This window comes from Botrytis porri (assembly GCF_014898465.1).
Source record: "Botrytis porri strain MUCL 3234 chromosome Unknown BPOR_009, whole genome shotgun sequence".
Lineage (NCBI taxonomy): Eukaryota > Fungi > Ascomycota > Leotiomycetes > Helotiales > Sclerotiniaceae > Botrytis > Botrytis porri.
Genome location: NW_024066083.1, coordinates 474742 through 491148, shown reverse-complemented (window position 1 = coordinate 491148; position 16407 = coordinate 474742). Strand labels below are relative to the sequence as shown.

Sequence of the window (16407 nt, the reverse complement as noted above, 5' to 3'; positions counted from 1 at the left end):
TCTATGTGTATGATTTCTTGTCGATGCAGACTATTTCGAATGAGTAAGTATACTTGGTTACAAAATATGAAATGATTCTTATTGCGACTTACACCAAAGAATCTACTCTTGTGCGATGAGCTTGGCAAGGCAAGAGACTTTGATATCGATCTATTGATTTCCAACAAACAAATCAGCAACGAAAAATAACTGAAAGAGTCTTGATTGATTAATTAAAAACAATTGCCATCAATCGATCAATACAAAAATAACAATTATTGAAGTACCTTTCATGAGATTTTCGCTTCGAAGTTATGCCGTTGTTTCTCCGAAATAGGAGAGAGTTGTTGGAGAAAGTTTGAAAAATGGATTTTGAAGTTGAGGTAAGAGACAATGAAAATTCTTTGGCACTAGTTAGAATTTTGATCACACCATTAATGAGATTAGGGCTTTGCCAGTAGGAGGGTAATGAGTCACCTCCAATCAAAAATAGGGCTTGAGCGGGTTAACTGTGGGAAATAAGACTTGCGAATTTGACATGGGTCTTGATTTCGGCACACATAGATTTTACTTTTGCTTCTTTTCTATTTCTACTTTGGAAACTATCTCACCATCTTTCCAACCTTTCCAACTTTCTCAATAGATCCTCGTTCTGCAAGTCTTACTTCAAAGGGCGTTGTGGTCTACTGTGAGCATATTTGTTTTATCTCTGCCAGCTTGTTCCCATTGTATGAGCACCTCCAACTAACAAACCTTCAACAGGCCTGCCATTCTAAACCCATCCAAAACTCAAACGTGAGCAGAAGTTCAAGTTCTCCGATCTTGCAGCTTTCCATTGGGGAATTGCATCATCAAGTCTCTCTTATAGCTTTCAGATTAAGTAAGTCACTCTTCTTCTTTAGTATAATACTATTGCGGTAACTTCTCAATTTGAGCTAACCTTTTGCTCAGAGCCACAGCTCCTCGTCGCGTTTCAAGTTCAAGTCTAAGAACATTCGATTTCAATACCCACCTCCTCATTGCAGCACGCAAACACCAAAGAGAAGACACCTGTTTCTTCTTCGGTTCCAACATCTCTTCATCAAACTCAATCTACCGGCGGCATCAGTGAATCAAGCTTTGTTCTCCGGTCTTGCACATCTGCTGTTCCTTGTGTGACCGAAGATTCACCCACGATTCATGCTGCTGTTTACGTCGTTCACGTTGATCAAACCTATCTGGCTCACATTACCATATTTCCAGATGGTCGTGACGATAGATCGATTAGTGCACAAGCCACTGCGGCCCGTTTACCATCATACCTTCGATCTGTTCTTGGTTTTTGGACGACCAGGTATTTACTCGCAAGCACTACTCTCAAACATCTACAAGCTTTTGAACTAACAGGGTTGACAGGACAAACAATTTCATGGGAACGTGGTACACTGCTTTCGAAAACCTTTTCAGAGTACACAGGAAGAAGTGACAATTTCTTCTGCTGTCTCTCCCTTTCTGAGGTAAAGAGCCATATGACAAGTCTGTCCGATCAAGGCCTCTCCAGCCCTCTGATCATGGAAGTTTATTCTACCAAGCTTCAGCGAGATTTCTTACAGTGCATGAGCACGACCATGACAGATGAGCTCACTGGAGGCCTCATCAACCTTCAAGTGTCAATGTAGCTGGTCCACGATCGCACCTCAGTGCTGCAGCATCAATGGAAACGGCCATCGACCATTCTAATCATGAAGAGGATATCTTTCCCACTATTCTTCCGCCGCCATCACCCGCTTCAGAAGTCTCGCGTTTTGCCTCCTTGCTATCAGAAGCAGAGAATCTGCAGAAATGACGAAAATTCGAGTTCACGAAACCATGCGAGTCCATGAGAGTCTTGAGTCATGAGTAAATCCAGACAAGATTACCTTCTGCGTACCAGGCTGCAAATTCCGCACCAAATCCTCTTGCTATGACGGAGGCAGCTGAGAAACCTTCTACTCTGTGCAAAGTCTGCGATGTTCCTAGATACCTCCAGGTATCCATCTCGGGGTGGCATGTCCCCTGGAGATCCTGGTCCATTGACATTCTACCCGGATATCACTGTGGACCAGGACGAGCCCAAATCGCCAAAGGGGTAACGATCCCTCGCCCTCCAAGGTCTGCGATGTTCCTAGGTACTTTAAGACCTCCACCTCGTTGTGGCAACTCCGCCACAATCTCCAAGTCCCCTGGAGACGGCTCATCCTGGTCCATTGAAATTCTACCGAACATCACTGTGGACCAGGATGAGCCCAAATCGCCAAAGGGGTAGGACTTCCCGCGTTAGATCGCGCTACGAAACAGCGACTCGTTCTTGAGTTTAACAATCTCCCCGAGATTGCAGATCGGTCGAATAACCAACATATGAAAGCGGGTGACGAATAGTTAGTAAGCGTCCGTCGGCTTCTCAGCAAAGAGCAAATACTAATTCTCTTGGACTTTCAAGTTTCAGCGCCGTTGCTGAGACTTGGGAGTTGGAGCGGATTAGTGTCTGGTCTTTGCTGGATGTCTGGTGGATGCTTATTGATTGTTCGTCACTTGCTTTTATGTGCTGATTGGAGCTTGGATCTTCGGCGAGATGTCTCGATGAAACTATTCTTGGGTTTCGATATTCCTTGCTTGTTATGGCTTTGAGCAAGTAAGTTCATACTATCCCCTCGCACCCTGCCTTTCAATGAAACTTATATGGAGACACAGCAGATTCTCGATCGAAACTCCGATTGCATGGTCACGGTGACGGCCGTCCAAGAGATTACATGCTAAAAAGATGTCGAGGAGAGTGGGAGAAGCTCAGTTTGCAAGAGGAGCCATCTGGGAAAATATGGGGGATATGTTGCGTAGGCGGTGGTGGTCAACAGTGCTCTATGGAGAACGATGAAATCAATGTCAAAGTTCCGAATTGGTAATGGATGTTCATAGTACTGCAGATACTGTCATTATTCTTACGCGTAGATAACACCATTCTTAAAATAGTAATCCAAGCTTTGCATCCAACAATGGTGTTCTCTTTAAATGCCAAATATGCGTGAAGACGGTATTTACAAAAAAGCTAGATACGTCCCGATGAATTTTCCGCGCACCATATGAAGGTTGTTATGCAATGTGAAAAAGTTGACAGTATAATCCTGAGGCGGATTCCATTTTCTGCATTCTGTTCTGTCCTCCGTCTATTTCGCATCCCCGGTTGGTCAATTTTGGGCCATCAATAGAGGTACTTATCAAGAAGACTACTTCCTTGCGCAAGATGAATGTGGTAATCTTGCTACTGGTCTTCAATCCAAGTGGGCGGACGGTGACGGGCACAAGATTAGTGACCGCGTCAACTTTGGCGCAGGGAATTACAAGGACATGATTCCGACAAGCTTACACGCAAATGAACCACAAAGTTTAAGTCAACATCATAATATCAACCACTAGCTATATACATTATGTGTAATAAGTGGGTTTGGTTAAGAATATATCAATTGCTCTCGGCGAAATAAAGTACAGAGCAAATTAGAAATAATTAGAAAATAATACTCCCATTTTCCAAACAGACCATCCCATCCAGCTCTTGGTGATTTTTCGTGGCCTCATGAACCATAGCGCCTGTGTATATGTAGGTATGAAACAATCCCAAAGTCCCAATATGATACATATCTACAAAGAATCGAACCACCCATTTTATTTACCATGCATCCTCATCATCCCAAGTAATTTCCTCATCTTCCTGCTTATTTCCTTCCACGGCAGAAACCTCGTGATTTCTACTAGTACATCCACTAGAATTCCTCGAATGGACACTTCCGTGTTCAGATGATGTAACATTGTTATTGACAGGCGGCGCGTTAATCAACCATCCAATTCCACCAGCCAAGGTACCAACGGCGGCATTACGAAGTTGGTCTCTCTTCCTTAATGATGTTCGTCCACTTGAAGATCTAGTAAGACCTGGAGCAGGTCCCGGAACTTCTGCTTGCATGGGAATTTTATGGCTCTCACCCATCGTTTCCGCACGTTGTGACTTTCCTCTGAACATCGATAGCGCTGATAATCCTGTTTGAGCACGAGTGATACTTTCTTTTGAAAGATCGAAAAATGACACAGGTGCCTCTTCATTCTTGTTTCTTCGAGGAGTTCTGGCGTTGGAATATTTTCTAGCAGGTGTAGCAGCATAACCGCCTGGCATGTTCTTATCATCGGCCTTGTCATCCCAAGCTTCTTCTTGTTCTGCCTCTTCCTTGATCATTGTTTCAAGCTCTTCCTCACATCTACGATATGCGTTTAGAACCTCTTGCAAAGTATCCCGTGGCGCCAATCGTAGAGCTTGAGCCAAGCAGTCCATTCTCTGTTGGAGATGCCTAATCTCTGGGTTTCCACTGGTATTGCCGAGATGAGTAGCTCGTATAGTTCGTGAGTTTTTACGATATTTACCAGCTTGTAAAGCTGCACGCCATGACCAATCATCGATTGGTCTAGGTGGGCGTTGACCAACACATCCTGTATTTCTTCGCTCAAGCTCTGGCATACGGGTATGTGCTTGGCGACCAACAGCCTTGAGACGAGTGACAACGTAAGAATAAGCTGTTTCAAAATCGTCTTCCGCAAGAGCCATATCAATACACATGCTGATAACACGTTTTTCGGCAATCTTTAATTTCAAATCAGGTGTGGTTGGATATCCATCTGGAATAGGTATGGTTAAGCCGGCCTTAGCAATTTCTCTAGCCATACGTACGAAATCATTGATTTGTGTATAGCTTTTGTCATTCTGTTCAAGTATTTTGTTCAAGATTGACAAAGGATCTGGATTGACTCGTAGGCTGACTGGTTTGAATGGCTGTCCTTGTTTCAACACCAAACTGTAACGGCCTAATTCATCTGTTACTTGTATGAGATTGCGTAATTCTTGAGCTCGTGAATGGCCCTGTACTGTATCTGGAAATGCATTGAGACTTGCAAATGAGTTAGCAAATTCTGTATGAAATCGTAGGTGCATGGAAGATCTTCATTTTCCCTTCCATGAACGGTGATTGAAGTGAGAACAAAAATGGTCGTGTGGTCCAAATATATAGAGGTGACGAAGACTTACATTTCATCACATTTTTTAACTCCACCTCTTGAGTTGTTAGGATTTGTGGCATTATCGTAGGCATTCTCAGCTGCAGTAAAGATGGCGTGTTGCAAATACTCTTCTGGGATAGGCTTTTCCGCTGGAGTTTCATAGATGGATCGAGCAAGAGTATATCCTAAATGAAAAGATTGTCAATAATCAAAGGGGCATGTTAGAAGGAGATATGTTACATACGAGCATTTACAAGAAGCAGTTTAAAGGCTTCTACTTCAATGAACTCTTTGTGGATTCGACCGAAAACGCCCCTTCCATGACTGGGATCGATGGTGCCCTCAAACTCTTCAGCTCCCCAATCTCGTAACCATAACAACTCATTCCTCATTTTGACCCAAAAGCGATCGTCAGAACCAGAACGATGACCAAACGAAGAGATGAATCCCCTAAATGCCATCATTTGCTCACGCTCGTCTTGAAGTAAAGCGAGCTCTCCAGCTCTTTTAACAGTACACCCCTCTCCTCCTCTAGTGAGAAGATATGCACTAACTAGTAATGCTTTGAGCAAATTAATGGATGATTCATTTGGATTCGTTAAGGTATTCTTCTCTTCTAAATGATTACTTCGAAGATGTTTTGCATTCTTTCGATACAAATAACTTTCCTCAAAGGTGGGTATGGGAGTCAATATAGCAGATGCTGCTTCCAATGTAGGCATCTTATCCATATCAAGTAATGTAAGAATTCTGGAAAGAATTCGATGAACACCTTCCAACGCTTCGATGGAGCTTTCGGGGATAAGGTAAGCTATCGCAAGAGCAGCTTTGGCATATCGTTGTTCTAGATGGCGTTGATCCTCTTCATCTAACCATTCCGTTCCATCCTCAAATCCGCCCAAGTCTACGTCTCCTGGCCCATCCCATTGTTCAATTGCCTTGACGGCTGTTGTCCAAGATATACCTGCTTCAGCAGTAACCCATGCAAATACCAATTCCCATCCAGTGTATTTATGGTTTATTATTCCTGCCTTTTCCAACGATTCTGCTGCTTGCGACTGCTCTGCAGAATTATCCTGAATTTTCCTTCGCTTCCATCGATTGTCTCCATAAAGCCATGGGCCAGTCAGTCCACGCAAATCTCGCCCTACGGATTGATTTTCCTCGCCCGGTATGCTTGAATCCTTCCCTGTCTTTGAGAGCAAGTACTTTGTTCCTTTAACGTCATCTAAAGCTTCAAACTCGCGTATGGTGAGTATTGGTTGAGTACCAGAGTGGTATTCGTAATTGAGACGAAGGAGGGGTAGAATGGTGGTAATTGTCCAAGTTCGTAAATATAATGAATACGATAAGAAAGGAGCCAACAATGTTGGTACTTCACTGAGTAAGCCGGTATTTTCGTCAATTCGTAACGCACGTTGTATCAAAAACATAACGAGGTGGTCGTCGAGAATATCAGACGGCGCATCTTTCCATCGTAGAGGAAGGAGATGTAATTTCTTGACCCTTTTGTGGACTTCTGCGGGGTTAATGCCTTTGATTGAGTCCAAAATAATGGTATCTTCAGAGTCATCTATGATTTTACCTGATAATATATCCTGTATAAATGGCACATATTTGGAAGACTCCAAACTTTCTGGTAGATGGGTGAGAAGTATGCGGAACACAAGGTCATTTCGTAGAATGTTTCGATATCTCGACACAAGAGTTCGTAGAAGTCGTAAATCTGATTTTGTTGCAAATTCTATAGCAAGCCATAGAACCAAAGCAGGTTCCAAATCTGGGTTTGCCATTGCTACCCTTTGGTCGAGCATTCCCAAATGTGAGGAATTGGATTTTCGATGTGTTAGATAATAAACCAAGCTCTTGAACGACAGCAGTAGCTAGAAAGTTCCCACTATCTGGCTTTCAAGCCTAATATAAGCGGCACACGTGCATACTACCCCTGTATGGTTAGCGTCAATTCAATGCTGTAATTGAACATCACATTTACAACCTCAACCCCTCCAAATTTCACAATCCAACGCAAAAGATGGCATCTGGTTACGGTCTTAGTGGGGGTACGTGTTAAATCATTCTTAGGGATAACTGGCAGATGATCCGTGTTTGGAATGAACTCAATGGCTAACAAATTGCTCCCAAGGTCCTTCCCGATGCTTTCCATTCTGGCAAGAAGTCTTAGCTTGTTACGTCGTCAACACCTCTACAGAGAGTGATGCAGGAAAGAGGGTGTGCGCGCCGGTCTTAGAGGATTACTATGAGTGCCTACATCACAAGAAGGAGGTCGGTACTCATCCATCGCGGAACTGGCGGTGTTCGACAACAAGCCCTAGAATTCTGTACTGACCAGGTATTTTCTATGATTAGCATGCGAGAACAATGGCAATTCAAGCCGCATATCACAAAGCTGAACAAGTAAACCCCCGAGATGATGCGCCGAAAGCAGGAGTAGTAAGAAATCTGGGGTTGCTGGACAAGGAAGAAGATACCAAGAAAGTGCTGGGAATGAAGTGAGAGTTACAGGCAGGATGTGGGGGATGTTGTACATTAGGAGCGATCATGATCAATGCCAGTAATTGCAAAAGTGTCTTTGGTACTGCTTATTTGGGCGATAAATGTTATAATGGCTACTGACGTCCATTCTAAGAGTTCGGCGAAGGATTCAGGGTAACTTCCGGCTTGGTAAGTGAATCATGCTCTGACCTCGTACGTCCTGGTTGTGAAGATTTCGAATCTCCTACTGCTTCCTTTGGGGGCCATCTCAGTCACGTCCCAATATTACTCGTCTTACGTTTAAGTACCCTACGGCCAGCCTCAAACATAAAAGATTGGCAGATGATGATGATGTGTCCGTCAATATTGGAGTTAGGGAGGGATGCTATAAACTCCGAAGAAACGTAGTATCTCTATCGAAAAAACTGGTCTTACTGATTCATGACCCAGCTCGGAGGGAAAAGAACGATCCTTCTTCCGGCTTTGCTGGCCCCTTTCTCTCAAGGATAGTCTTACAGACGGAAGCCGGTCGAAAGTTTGGTACTCAAGACCGTTTCTTATAAGTGAGAGAAGGGAAATATGTTCTTTGCTTGAGGTAGACTTGCAATTTAGCTTCTTGCAAGGCTATTTCAAAATCTTTTCCTTTAGGATGTTCGCTATATCCTTTGTATTCCACCTCAAATACTAGAGATAATTGGGAGGTTAGTGACAGTAATACAGGAGACATGAATATTCCATATGTTGCCATTTGAAAACCTCACCTTACAAAGAACGAATAAGATTAAAGTGTTGAAAATTGAAGAGAAGTCTAAATATACGTGTTTGGAGTGATGTTCGGGATGGGTTCTCGTCCGCTCAGTAAAGTGAAGTTCGCTACTTCTTCATACGGTATCTTCTACTTCAAGATATCATACGTCCTTTCACAATTTCATTTCCTTTTACACTTTCATTCAGTCATTTTGTTCATCCCATTCACTCATTTCTTCATTCTCCATTCACACCAATTCCGAGCATCAAAAATGGCATTCTGAAATAAAATCTTCCTGTGCGATTTCAATACCTTCAATATTTTCAAATCTCAAGATTCCATCTCTAGCAAATCTATCAAGATGCCGGCACATAAAGGGATCAAGCTGCACATAATTTCGCAGTGGGAGTTGAAGATGCACCCCGAGTTTCCGCATCCAGAAAGTACTCAATTCACATTTCGATCACCAAAGTTGGGCAAAGAAGTTTTCGAAGGCTATGGCCACTCACCAGCTACTAAATCTAATGATAGCAAGGCCGATCGTTTGCTTGGTAGACAGTCCTCAATTATTTCCGTTTATATACCATCAGCATCAGGTAAGAGCCTCCCAAGGTGAAGAAGGCAATGCGCGCGCACATCTGATACTTCTACAGGATCTCGATTTTTTATACGTTATAATGTCGGCGGCGCCGCAGATCAAGGTCCATGGTTCTACTTTAAATTATATATGAATGGCCGACACGTTACATCTTGGGGAACAAATACGAAGAATCGACCAAGCGGGCAAGTGATGAGAGCATTGTTCGAGCCAGGCGCAGAATGGGACTACAAGGAAGGTAAAAGAACTTACAAGAACCCCGGTACAGAATACAGACCATTCTTCTTCAGTCAGGAAAACCAAGACTGTGCTGCTGCAGATGATGGTGGTTTGATCGAGATTAAGGTCTTTCGCGCTCGTGGTCGCAAGAGAAGAAATCCGCAGCTTGCGCAATACAAAGATCAGTCAAATTATGGTGTTATGTAGGTTTTACAACGCACTCTATACGCTCATGTCGTGTAATCGTCTGCTCGCTCGAGTGAACTTGGCTAATCTCATTCAGTATGCCCACTCATGGCCTTGTAGAGAGACCTCAAGATGCGAGATATTACGATTGGCATTTGAAGGATGCGAAGGATAATCCATTTGTAACATTCAAATTTCACTATAGAAGTTGGGACCATCTTGAAAAGTTGCATCTTATACCTCCTAACCATCCTAGAATTCTTGAAGCCCAGGTCCCAGCTATGGCTAGGCACCTAATGGCCTCAAGTCAAATTATACCACAACCGGACCAACTAACTGAATCACCACATACTCCAACGAAATACTTGGGCAAAGTTTATACTAGCGATCAAGTACACGACTCTCTCCGAGCTGCTTACCCTCCGTTCGACCTTAGCAGCAGTCCTTATGATCCCGATGAAAGAGAACCTTGGATGTCTCGAATCTTGGACACAAATCAACTAGATCCGTTATTAACGGTCAAGAAGGATCATAGAGATGCATTTATTGTTTCTTCTGATTCTACCGCGGAGCTCGATCCTTTTTATATATCATCATCTGGAGAGAAAGGTATCGAGAGAAAGATTATGCCAATCTCAAAATTCTCAGCGCTATCCATTGATGGAGCTGGATCGGCATTTTCACATGAATGGTTGGCTAGTGAGTACAATACTAGGCCGCTACCTGATATACCAAGTCGAACTTCATCAGCGGCTTCCCGTGCATCAGCAACATCTCGTGCACCATCTGTTACTCCTTCTTTACTTTCTTATATTGATAGAGACCAGCCATCTCCCGAGCCAGTATTTGGAACTGCAATTGCAGTGTCTATTGACTCGGATGTTTCTGAGATATCTATTGAATACAAGGATGATAGTGAAGAAGACGAATTTGATGAGGAATATAATTTTGAAGGCTTATCAGCTTTGTCCCCGCCCCCTTCTAGAACTGATGTATGGTTCCAATTTATTTTCTATCCATTTCATTGTTCTCCTGTCTAATCCCCATGACCACATCCTTCTCTTACCTCGTCCAAATTCAGATGGAACCACAGTACTAACGATCTTAACCAATAGTCCAGAAGACAAGGAATTATCTCATCATCAACAATACAACCTTCTTTCTCCCTTCCCAACGTCACAATACATAAGCAGAGGCATTCAATAGATGAAATCTCGCCATTGAGAATCCCCCCAAGAAAAGACTCCATCACCGCTAAATCATATATGAGCACGGCAAGCGACGACAATACAGGCACGCTTTCCCTTACCGAGTCAGAATGGATGCGTCGCACCCCATCCCCTGTCAAAGAATCGGAGTGGATGCGACGTACTCCCTCTCCCACCAAGAAGACTATAATCGAAAGACTGTGGAGTCCAACACCAGGAAAGAGAGAAATTTTGAAGAATAGATTACTATCTTCGGAAAGAATGGCGGAAATGATGGAGTTGAGTATGACTGAAGACGACGATGACTTACCCCAACAGGAACAGGAAACGAAAGACAATGCATGGGATGTAGATAGGGGCTTAGATGGTGGTGCAGTGAAATTGGTAACTTTACATCATCATCATCATCATCTAAATGAACGAAGCGGGAGAGAAAACGTTGGAGTTGATTATGATGATGGAAATGTCTCTGGCGATTATGAAGTTAATGCTATGAAAATGAGGGACAAGAACGGAAGTGAGAGTTCACCGGAAAGTTTTGATAACCGTATGAGTATGAGGGATGGGAATTGGATTTAAGGGTGGGAAGATTGTTCTTGGGATGAAAAGATAGTTTATGTGAGGAATTTGGGGTATATGTAGTAGTAATTAGCTAATATATGGTATAGCTATGGCTGGCTGTAGCTATGGGTGTGACTATCTAGGTAGTCGAGGAGTTGATATCAAAGTAATTATACCATAATCACTTTGGTAAATGAGAGATGACAATATTATGACATAAAATCTGAGGTGAAGGGACAAATCAGGCAATGATAGAAAATTGTACAGGCGGGAGCAAGTGAAAATATACGCAAGCGTAGAAGCTAAACTGTACTAGATGGGGAGAGGTGCGCGGCTCAGGTTTCGAATAATTAGGTTTGAATTACTCTCTCGTTTCTCATTGCGTACGAGTGATTTTCGCTATTTATTTATCTAGCTATCTATCCATCTACCCATCTACCCATCTACCTAATCATCTCTTTCCATTCAAGCACCAAGTATCAAGTACCAAGTAAAAAAGCCGAAACCTAAAGCAAAAAGAACAACACTGAAACAAGAAAGAAGAAATAAGAGTTCGAGGCAGGAAGTTCAAAGTAAGAGAAAGATATCTATCTCGCGATGGATATGTGGTGAGGAGATACATAGTTAATCATCAGGTTACTTGGGAGGGATGTGGATTTCGGTTAGTTGTTCATGATTCACGGTTTCGAATGGGAATGGGAATGTGGAAGGAATCGTATGATATTCCTGCATGGCTGGAGAATGTAGGATGATTTGGTTTCTGGCCATTGGGTAGGAGGGGAGTAAAGGTCTTCCCAAATGCCAAGGTCCCCAAGCCGTGGTTGAGAAATTATAGGGGTTTGTATCTCGGGAAGGTGGAAAGGTTGAAAAGAGGAGGATTTGATTTGGCTTGACTTGACTTGGTTGATAGATGGATGTGGATATGGTTATGGTTATGGTTATCGCTAAAATGTACGCAGGTCATAGTAGTATATTTCAACTTTATACAGATTTGTCTAGCTAACACCATTAATCTCTGATGACACCTATCTATGTACAGTGATTTTCCAAGCTGATTAAAAAAAACTCAACTAGCAACGAAATAGACTCCATTGCGACGCCTCAACCCAGATAGCCAGAAAGAGAAAAGTGTGTTACACACAATCCCCTCTTGTCCTACCGTCAACCACGCTACGAAACGTTTCTTACAACCATCTATCGGCTATTCCATCCCTACTTTTTCCCCGGAATTTCTCCTATTTTCCGACGTTGCAGTAGAGGGTGTCTAACTTACTCATCGAAGCCACATTTGGAAGGTATTTGCCCAAGACGATATGTGATGTGTAGTTCAATATGGCCTTTTCAGTGTGGTTGTACCGGTAAACTTGGATTCCCATCCCTGTGAGAGGTATAGAGTGTCTTCCCATGCTATAGAAAGCCATGATATTATCCCCGTCTTTCTTGTCGATCCTTGTCCTTGGTTCCGTTTGAGGTTGAAAAAGCAATCGAGTAGTTTTCCATGATTTGTCATTTTGGCTATATACTTTCAACCTCTAATCTGCCTAAGGTTGTACCGGGTCATCTCCAGATTTCCCCTGGCTAGAGCACCTAACAGGGGAACGTATGCATATGACCTAAAGAAAAATAAGAAGGTAGGCAACTACGCGCTGGAAAGTATTAGTCTTATCAATATCGTGCTTGGAAGTATCTGCAGGAATCAAGATCGACGCTTGAAATGGGAACTGCCGAACGTGTCGTCTCTGCAACTCTGACCAGGCAGTTGTTGACACTGATGAGGAAACAAGTTTGATGGGTATCATCGTCGATGGGACCAAACTGAGGCACGCGTCACCAAGTGATCAGGCAACACAAAACTTACAAGGCCATAGTGGCAGCCAACAGATGTGCCAATCCTTGCCAAGTCATTATCTTGCATGGTTATCTTCTGGCGCAAGCAACTTTTACAGATGAGCGATTAATATTAAAAGTTAGCCGCACTTTCCAGTAACAATATCCGCCAAAAATGATGTTGCAACGTTATCATGCAACTTCCACCGTGTAGAAAGGGGTGCGCTTGGTGTATGCGAACATCCGCACAAGGGATCCTGGTCAGTCTGTAAAAGCTACCGCACGTGGAATGTTTGCCCTTTTGCCACGTGAAGCTAATCAATTCTGAGACCATTGACCACTCTCTGAACCAAACATATCTTTAATGAAAATTGCAATGTGGCTTCGAGTCCGATGGCAAATTTAAGCAACTAGCCTACATTTGCGATTACGATAGATGATATGATGGATATAATTCCCTCAGTGAATGGAGAACTAAGGGTCTGCACCAATCCTTGCAAAGTAACGGTGCGATGCAGCTCCATTGTAGTTCTTTTTAGCTAAAGTAAATGATTGCTGATTTTTGACTGGCATCCACCGTCTTGTAAAGCACATGAAACCCTGGGAAATGAAAATATTGGCCAGAAATGACTTGTCAAAAGGCAAGTACCTGGTGTAAAGGGTCCTGCATAACATGGCAGGAAAGCAGGAAAGGTTCTTATGCAGGCAGACTTTAAAAAGTGGAACTGAAAGTCCTTGTGTAACAAACCGCCGGCTTATGCCGACTGACATATTGGCAGTTTTTAGTCTTCGCGCAATATTCACCCTTCGAAGTCATTCCATATATGCCTCCTGATTAGACACCCTTGCGAGACGATAACAGTGCGAAGGCAGTTTTGGGTAGTATTAGTGGCGGATTGGCGGGACCAATAGACGACAGCAGTAAGGCGCGGCAAATTTTTTATTAGCTCTCTCTCATCATTGTAACGATCAAAACGCCAGACAATTTCAGATCCTGTCAACTACTAAGGGTTTGTGCCGCTGAGTTTGGTAGGAAGTATGCAGGTATCCGTCCCGGTTCCTTCGTTACCACGAAAGGGTGAACATATGTGGGTACTACTACGGACATCCACAGCAATAGAATTAGGCAATGAGTGATCTGAATTACGGGGCATGATGAGATGTTTGCAGGGGTTTCAAGCTTTTTGGAAAGTGTAAAGAAGAGAGCTACGACAAAAGTAAAAGAAAATGCGATCAAGGACATGACACTGATCTGAGCTTCCTTCTTCGGAGTCTCTGGAAGTTGATGATCTAATGGAATCGCGCTCGGCCCGACCATTGTGATCAATGTCATGATTTCCCGAAGTTTGAAATATAAAGCTCGGGTCCCTAGCTTTCACGAGTTTTGCATATGTTGATTAACACTTGTCTTGTGGGTGGGATCATATATAACAACGTCTAATGTAAGTGTTCCTTTCAGATTTCCCTTCTGGTATCTGGTTGCAAACTTTGCGGGGAAGGATTAACACTCGTTATCCGGTAGAAATATTGATTGGTTGCCAAAAGTTTCTTGCCGCTTCGCCAAAATAGCAAGGAGAAAATCTAGTACCCAGTTTGTAGCTTGACCGCCTTGTTCTTAGGTGTGTCTACATCATTCCTGCATATCTAGCATATGCAGAAGTAATGAGTGAATTCGACTTGTTTAAGTACATCTCGTTGTTGATGTATGTGTCGCAAACGTACTTAGCAATAAGATAGCGGTCAAGAATGAAAATAATGTTATACCACACGGATCCCCGAATCATGCCGAACAGTATCGGATTCTTTTTCACAAATTATCGTGTAGTCCCCTCAATGCCAGAACCATTATTCGAGATGGATAGCAACGCTTTCAGTGTCGTCAACCCACCACCTACGAAGGGCTGGGAGCAGAATTTTGAAAGCTTTCGAGACCACAAAAACTTTCCGCTGGTAGGTATACCGGGACTGACAAGTGCTTGTTATCATATCATGAACTGACTTTGAGCAGTTTCAAAATGAAAGTGGCGAGCTCTGTCAAGATACGACACCACTTTCTGGGAACCAGGAAGGCAATAACAATTCGCCAAGAACGCCAACGTGCGTGGTATTACATCCACGACTGCATTCTCCCAAAGCACATTCTTATTCCCTTCCCTTACATCCAGCACCTAACATGACGCAAGTTTATGGACCAGATTCAACACATGGGGTAGATTATACCCAGATGAGTATAGACCAGGGTCGGGGTAGTTTTACAGCGTTCCAAAATTGCAGGACCTCGACACCATTATCGATAGGACACGGATCTTTCCCCGGCAATATTTCAACCACTGATCGTTTCAGCAATGACAACATGACTCCAAGTATAGACTATGATGATGTCCACAAGTCCAGTACATACGAGTCTCTTGCGTCAGGGTCTTTTACGCACGACGGCATATTGGGTGATTGGTGGTCGATTGAGAATGGCAATTTTATGAACAAAATCAATGATCATTCGAATGGCATGGTAGCATCGTGCATTCCGAACTTTCCTGATGGTCTTCCTCGACCACAAGATGATCAGCTAGAGAATGTTGAGGGGACTTGGAATGATGGGTGGGTAACAGAGAGTGAATGGCCACCAGCTCCTTTCGTTCCGAGTACGATCAAACCCAGAGCGTTGAACCTTGGTGCATCTTTTACTTCCACTGCCTCTACCACCACCAGGGCATCGAGCCAAGCCTCGGTATTTTCACCAGAATCCACTGTTCTTACAAGTACTTCGGACTATACCCCAAGTCCTTCCGCAGCCGAAGGGTTATCCGAAGACCACACCCCTCAATCACGCTCTCGACACATGCTCCCAAGTTCGAGACTGGCAAGAAACGATGGTAAAATCCCCAATAGGTTTAATGAGCATGGAACGGCCACAAGCAGGCCAGAGGAAAATCGGCACCAAAGTGCTAGCACTCCCATTAGTGCAATTCGAAATACTCGAAGCCATGGAGTTATTAAAAATGACTTTGAAATCAAGCATTCCAATGTACCGCTTACGCCGAAAAATGATCTTCTTGACGGTAAATCTTCGTCAACTGTCGGGAACATGCCACTCCTCACTAGATTTGAGCAAAACAACTTTTTGATTCGCTCAAGACAAGCGGGTATGTCATACAAGGCAATTCGATCCAGTGGAAATTTTACCGCTGCAGAATCCACACTCAGGGGTCGATTTCGAACCTTAACCAAAGATAAAAAAGATCGAGTAAGACAGCCGAAATGGACGGACAATGACGTGGGTAGATTCTTCAGTTCTCTATGACAATGAGGCTAATACTTGTTTTTAGATACAATTGTTGAGCAAGGCCGTGAAAAAGCTTGGGCGCAGCACAAGTAAGAGTTCAGAGCCACAGTGGAAAAAAGTCGCCCAGTATATCTATGATAATGGAGGATCATATCATTTTGGTTATGCCACTTGTCGAAAACGGTGGATGGCACTTAAGAATGTTGACAAGAAGGTAGACAGGAAGGTATGAGATTGTACCTGGATTTGA

General features: G+C 43.3%; 6 protein-coding genes across 6 annotated transcripts; 5 read left to right on the top strand and 1 right to left on the bottom strand.

The window, feature by feature from the left end:
- Nucleotides 1-344: 344 nt before the first annotated feature.
- On the top strand, nt 345-1444 carry EAF01_006980 (uncharacterized protein; the record flags this gene model as incomplete). The annotated part of the gene is made up of 5 exons (XM_038915234.1): nt 345-362; nt 783-859; nt 931-949; nt 1005-1312; nt 1375-1444. 5 exons carry the CDS (start codon nt 345-347, stop codon nt 1442-1444), a joined length of 492 nt encoding a protein of 163 aa, XP_038768872.1.
- A 477-nt stretch (nt 1445-1921) lies between these two features.
- Nucleotides 1922-2263, top strand: EAF01_006979 (uncharacterized protein; the record flags this gene model as incomplete). The annotated part of the gene is made up of 1 exon (XM_038915233.1): nt 1922-2263. The coding sequence occupies one exon, from the start codon at nt 1922-1924 to the stop codon at nt 2261-2263; it is 342 nt and encodes a 113-aa protein (XP_038768871.1).
- A 1395-nt stretch (nt 2264-3658) lies between these two features.
- Nucleotides 3659-6827, bottom strand: EAF01_006978 (uncharacterized protein; the record flags this gene model as incomplete). Its single annotated transcript, XM_038915232.1, has 3 exons — nt 3659-4925; nt 5063-5219; nt 5279-6827. The coding sequence occupies 3 exons, from the start codon at nt 6825-6827 to the stop codon at nt 3659-3661; spliced, it is 2973 nt and encodes a 990-aa protein (XP_038768870.1).
- Nucleotides 6828-7066: 239 nt separating this feature from the next.
- EAF01_006977 (uncharacterized protein) lies at nt 7067-7548 on the top strand (the record flags this gene model as incomplete). The annotated part of the gene is made up of 3 exons (XM_038915231.1): nt 7067-7094; nt 7178-7317; nt 7402-7548. 3 exons carry the CDS (start codon nt 7067-7069, stop codon nt 7546-7548), a joined length of 315 nt encoding a protein of 104 aa, XP_038768869.1.
- A 1088-nt stretch (nt 7549-8636) lies between these two features.
- On the top strand, nt 8637-11065 carry EAF01_006976 (uncharacterized protein; the record flags this gene model as incomplete). The annotated part of the gene is made up of 4 exons (XM_038915230.1): nt 8637-8871; nt 8929-9295; nt 9376-10270; nt 10394-11065. 4 exons carry the CDS (start codon nt 8637-8639, stop codon nt 11063-11065), a joined length of 2169 nt encoding a protein of 722 aa, XP_038768868.1.
- A 3564-nt stretch (nt 11066-14629) lies between these two features.
- Nucleotides 14630-16407, top strand: EAF01_006975 (uncharacterized protein; the record flags this gene model as incomplete). Its single annotated transcript, XM_038915229.1, has 3 exons — nt 14630-14824; nt 14883-16148; nt 16201-16407. 3 exons carry the CDS (start codon nt 14630-14632, stop codon nt 16387-16389), a joined length of 1650 nt encoding a protein of 549 aa, XP_038768867.1. The 3' UTR covers nt 16390-16407.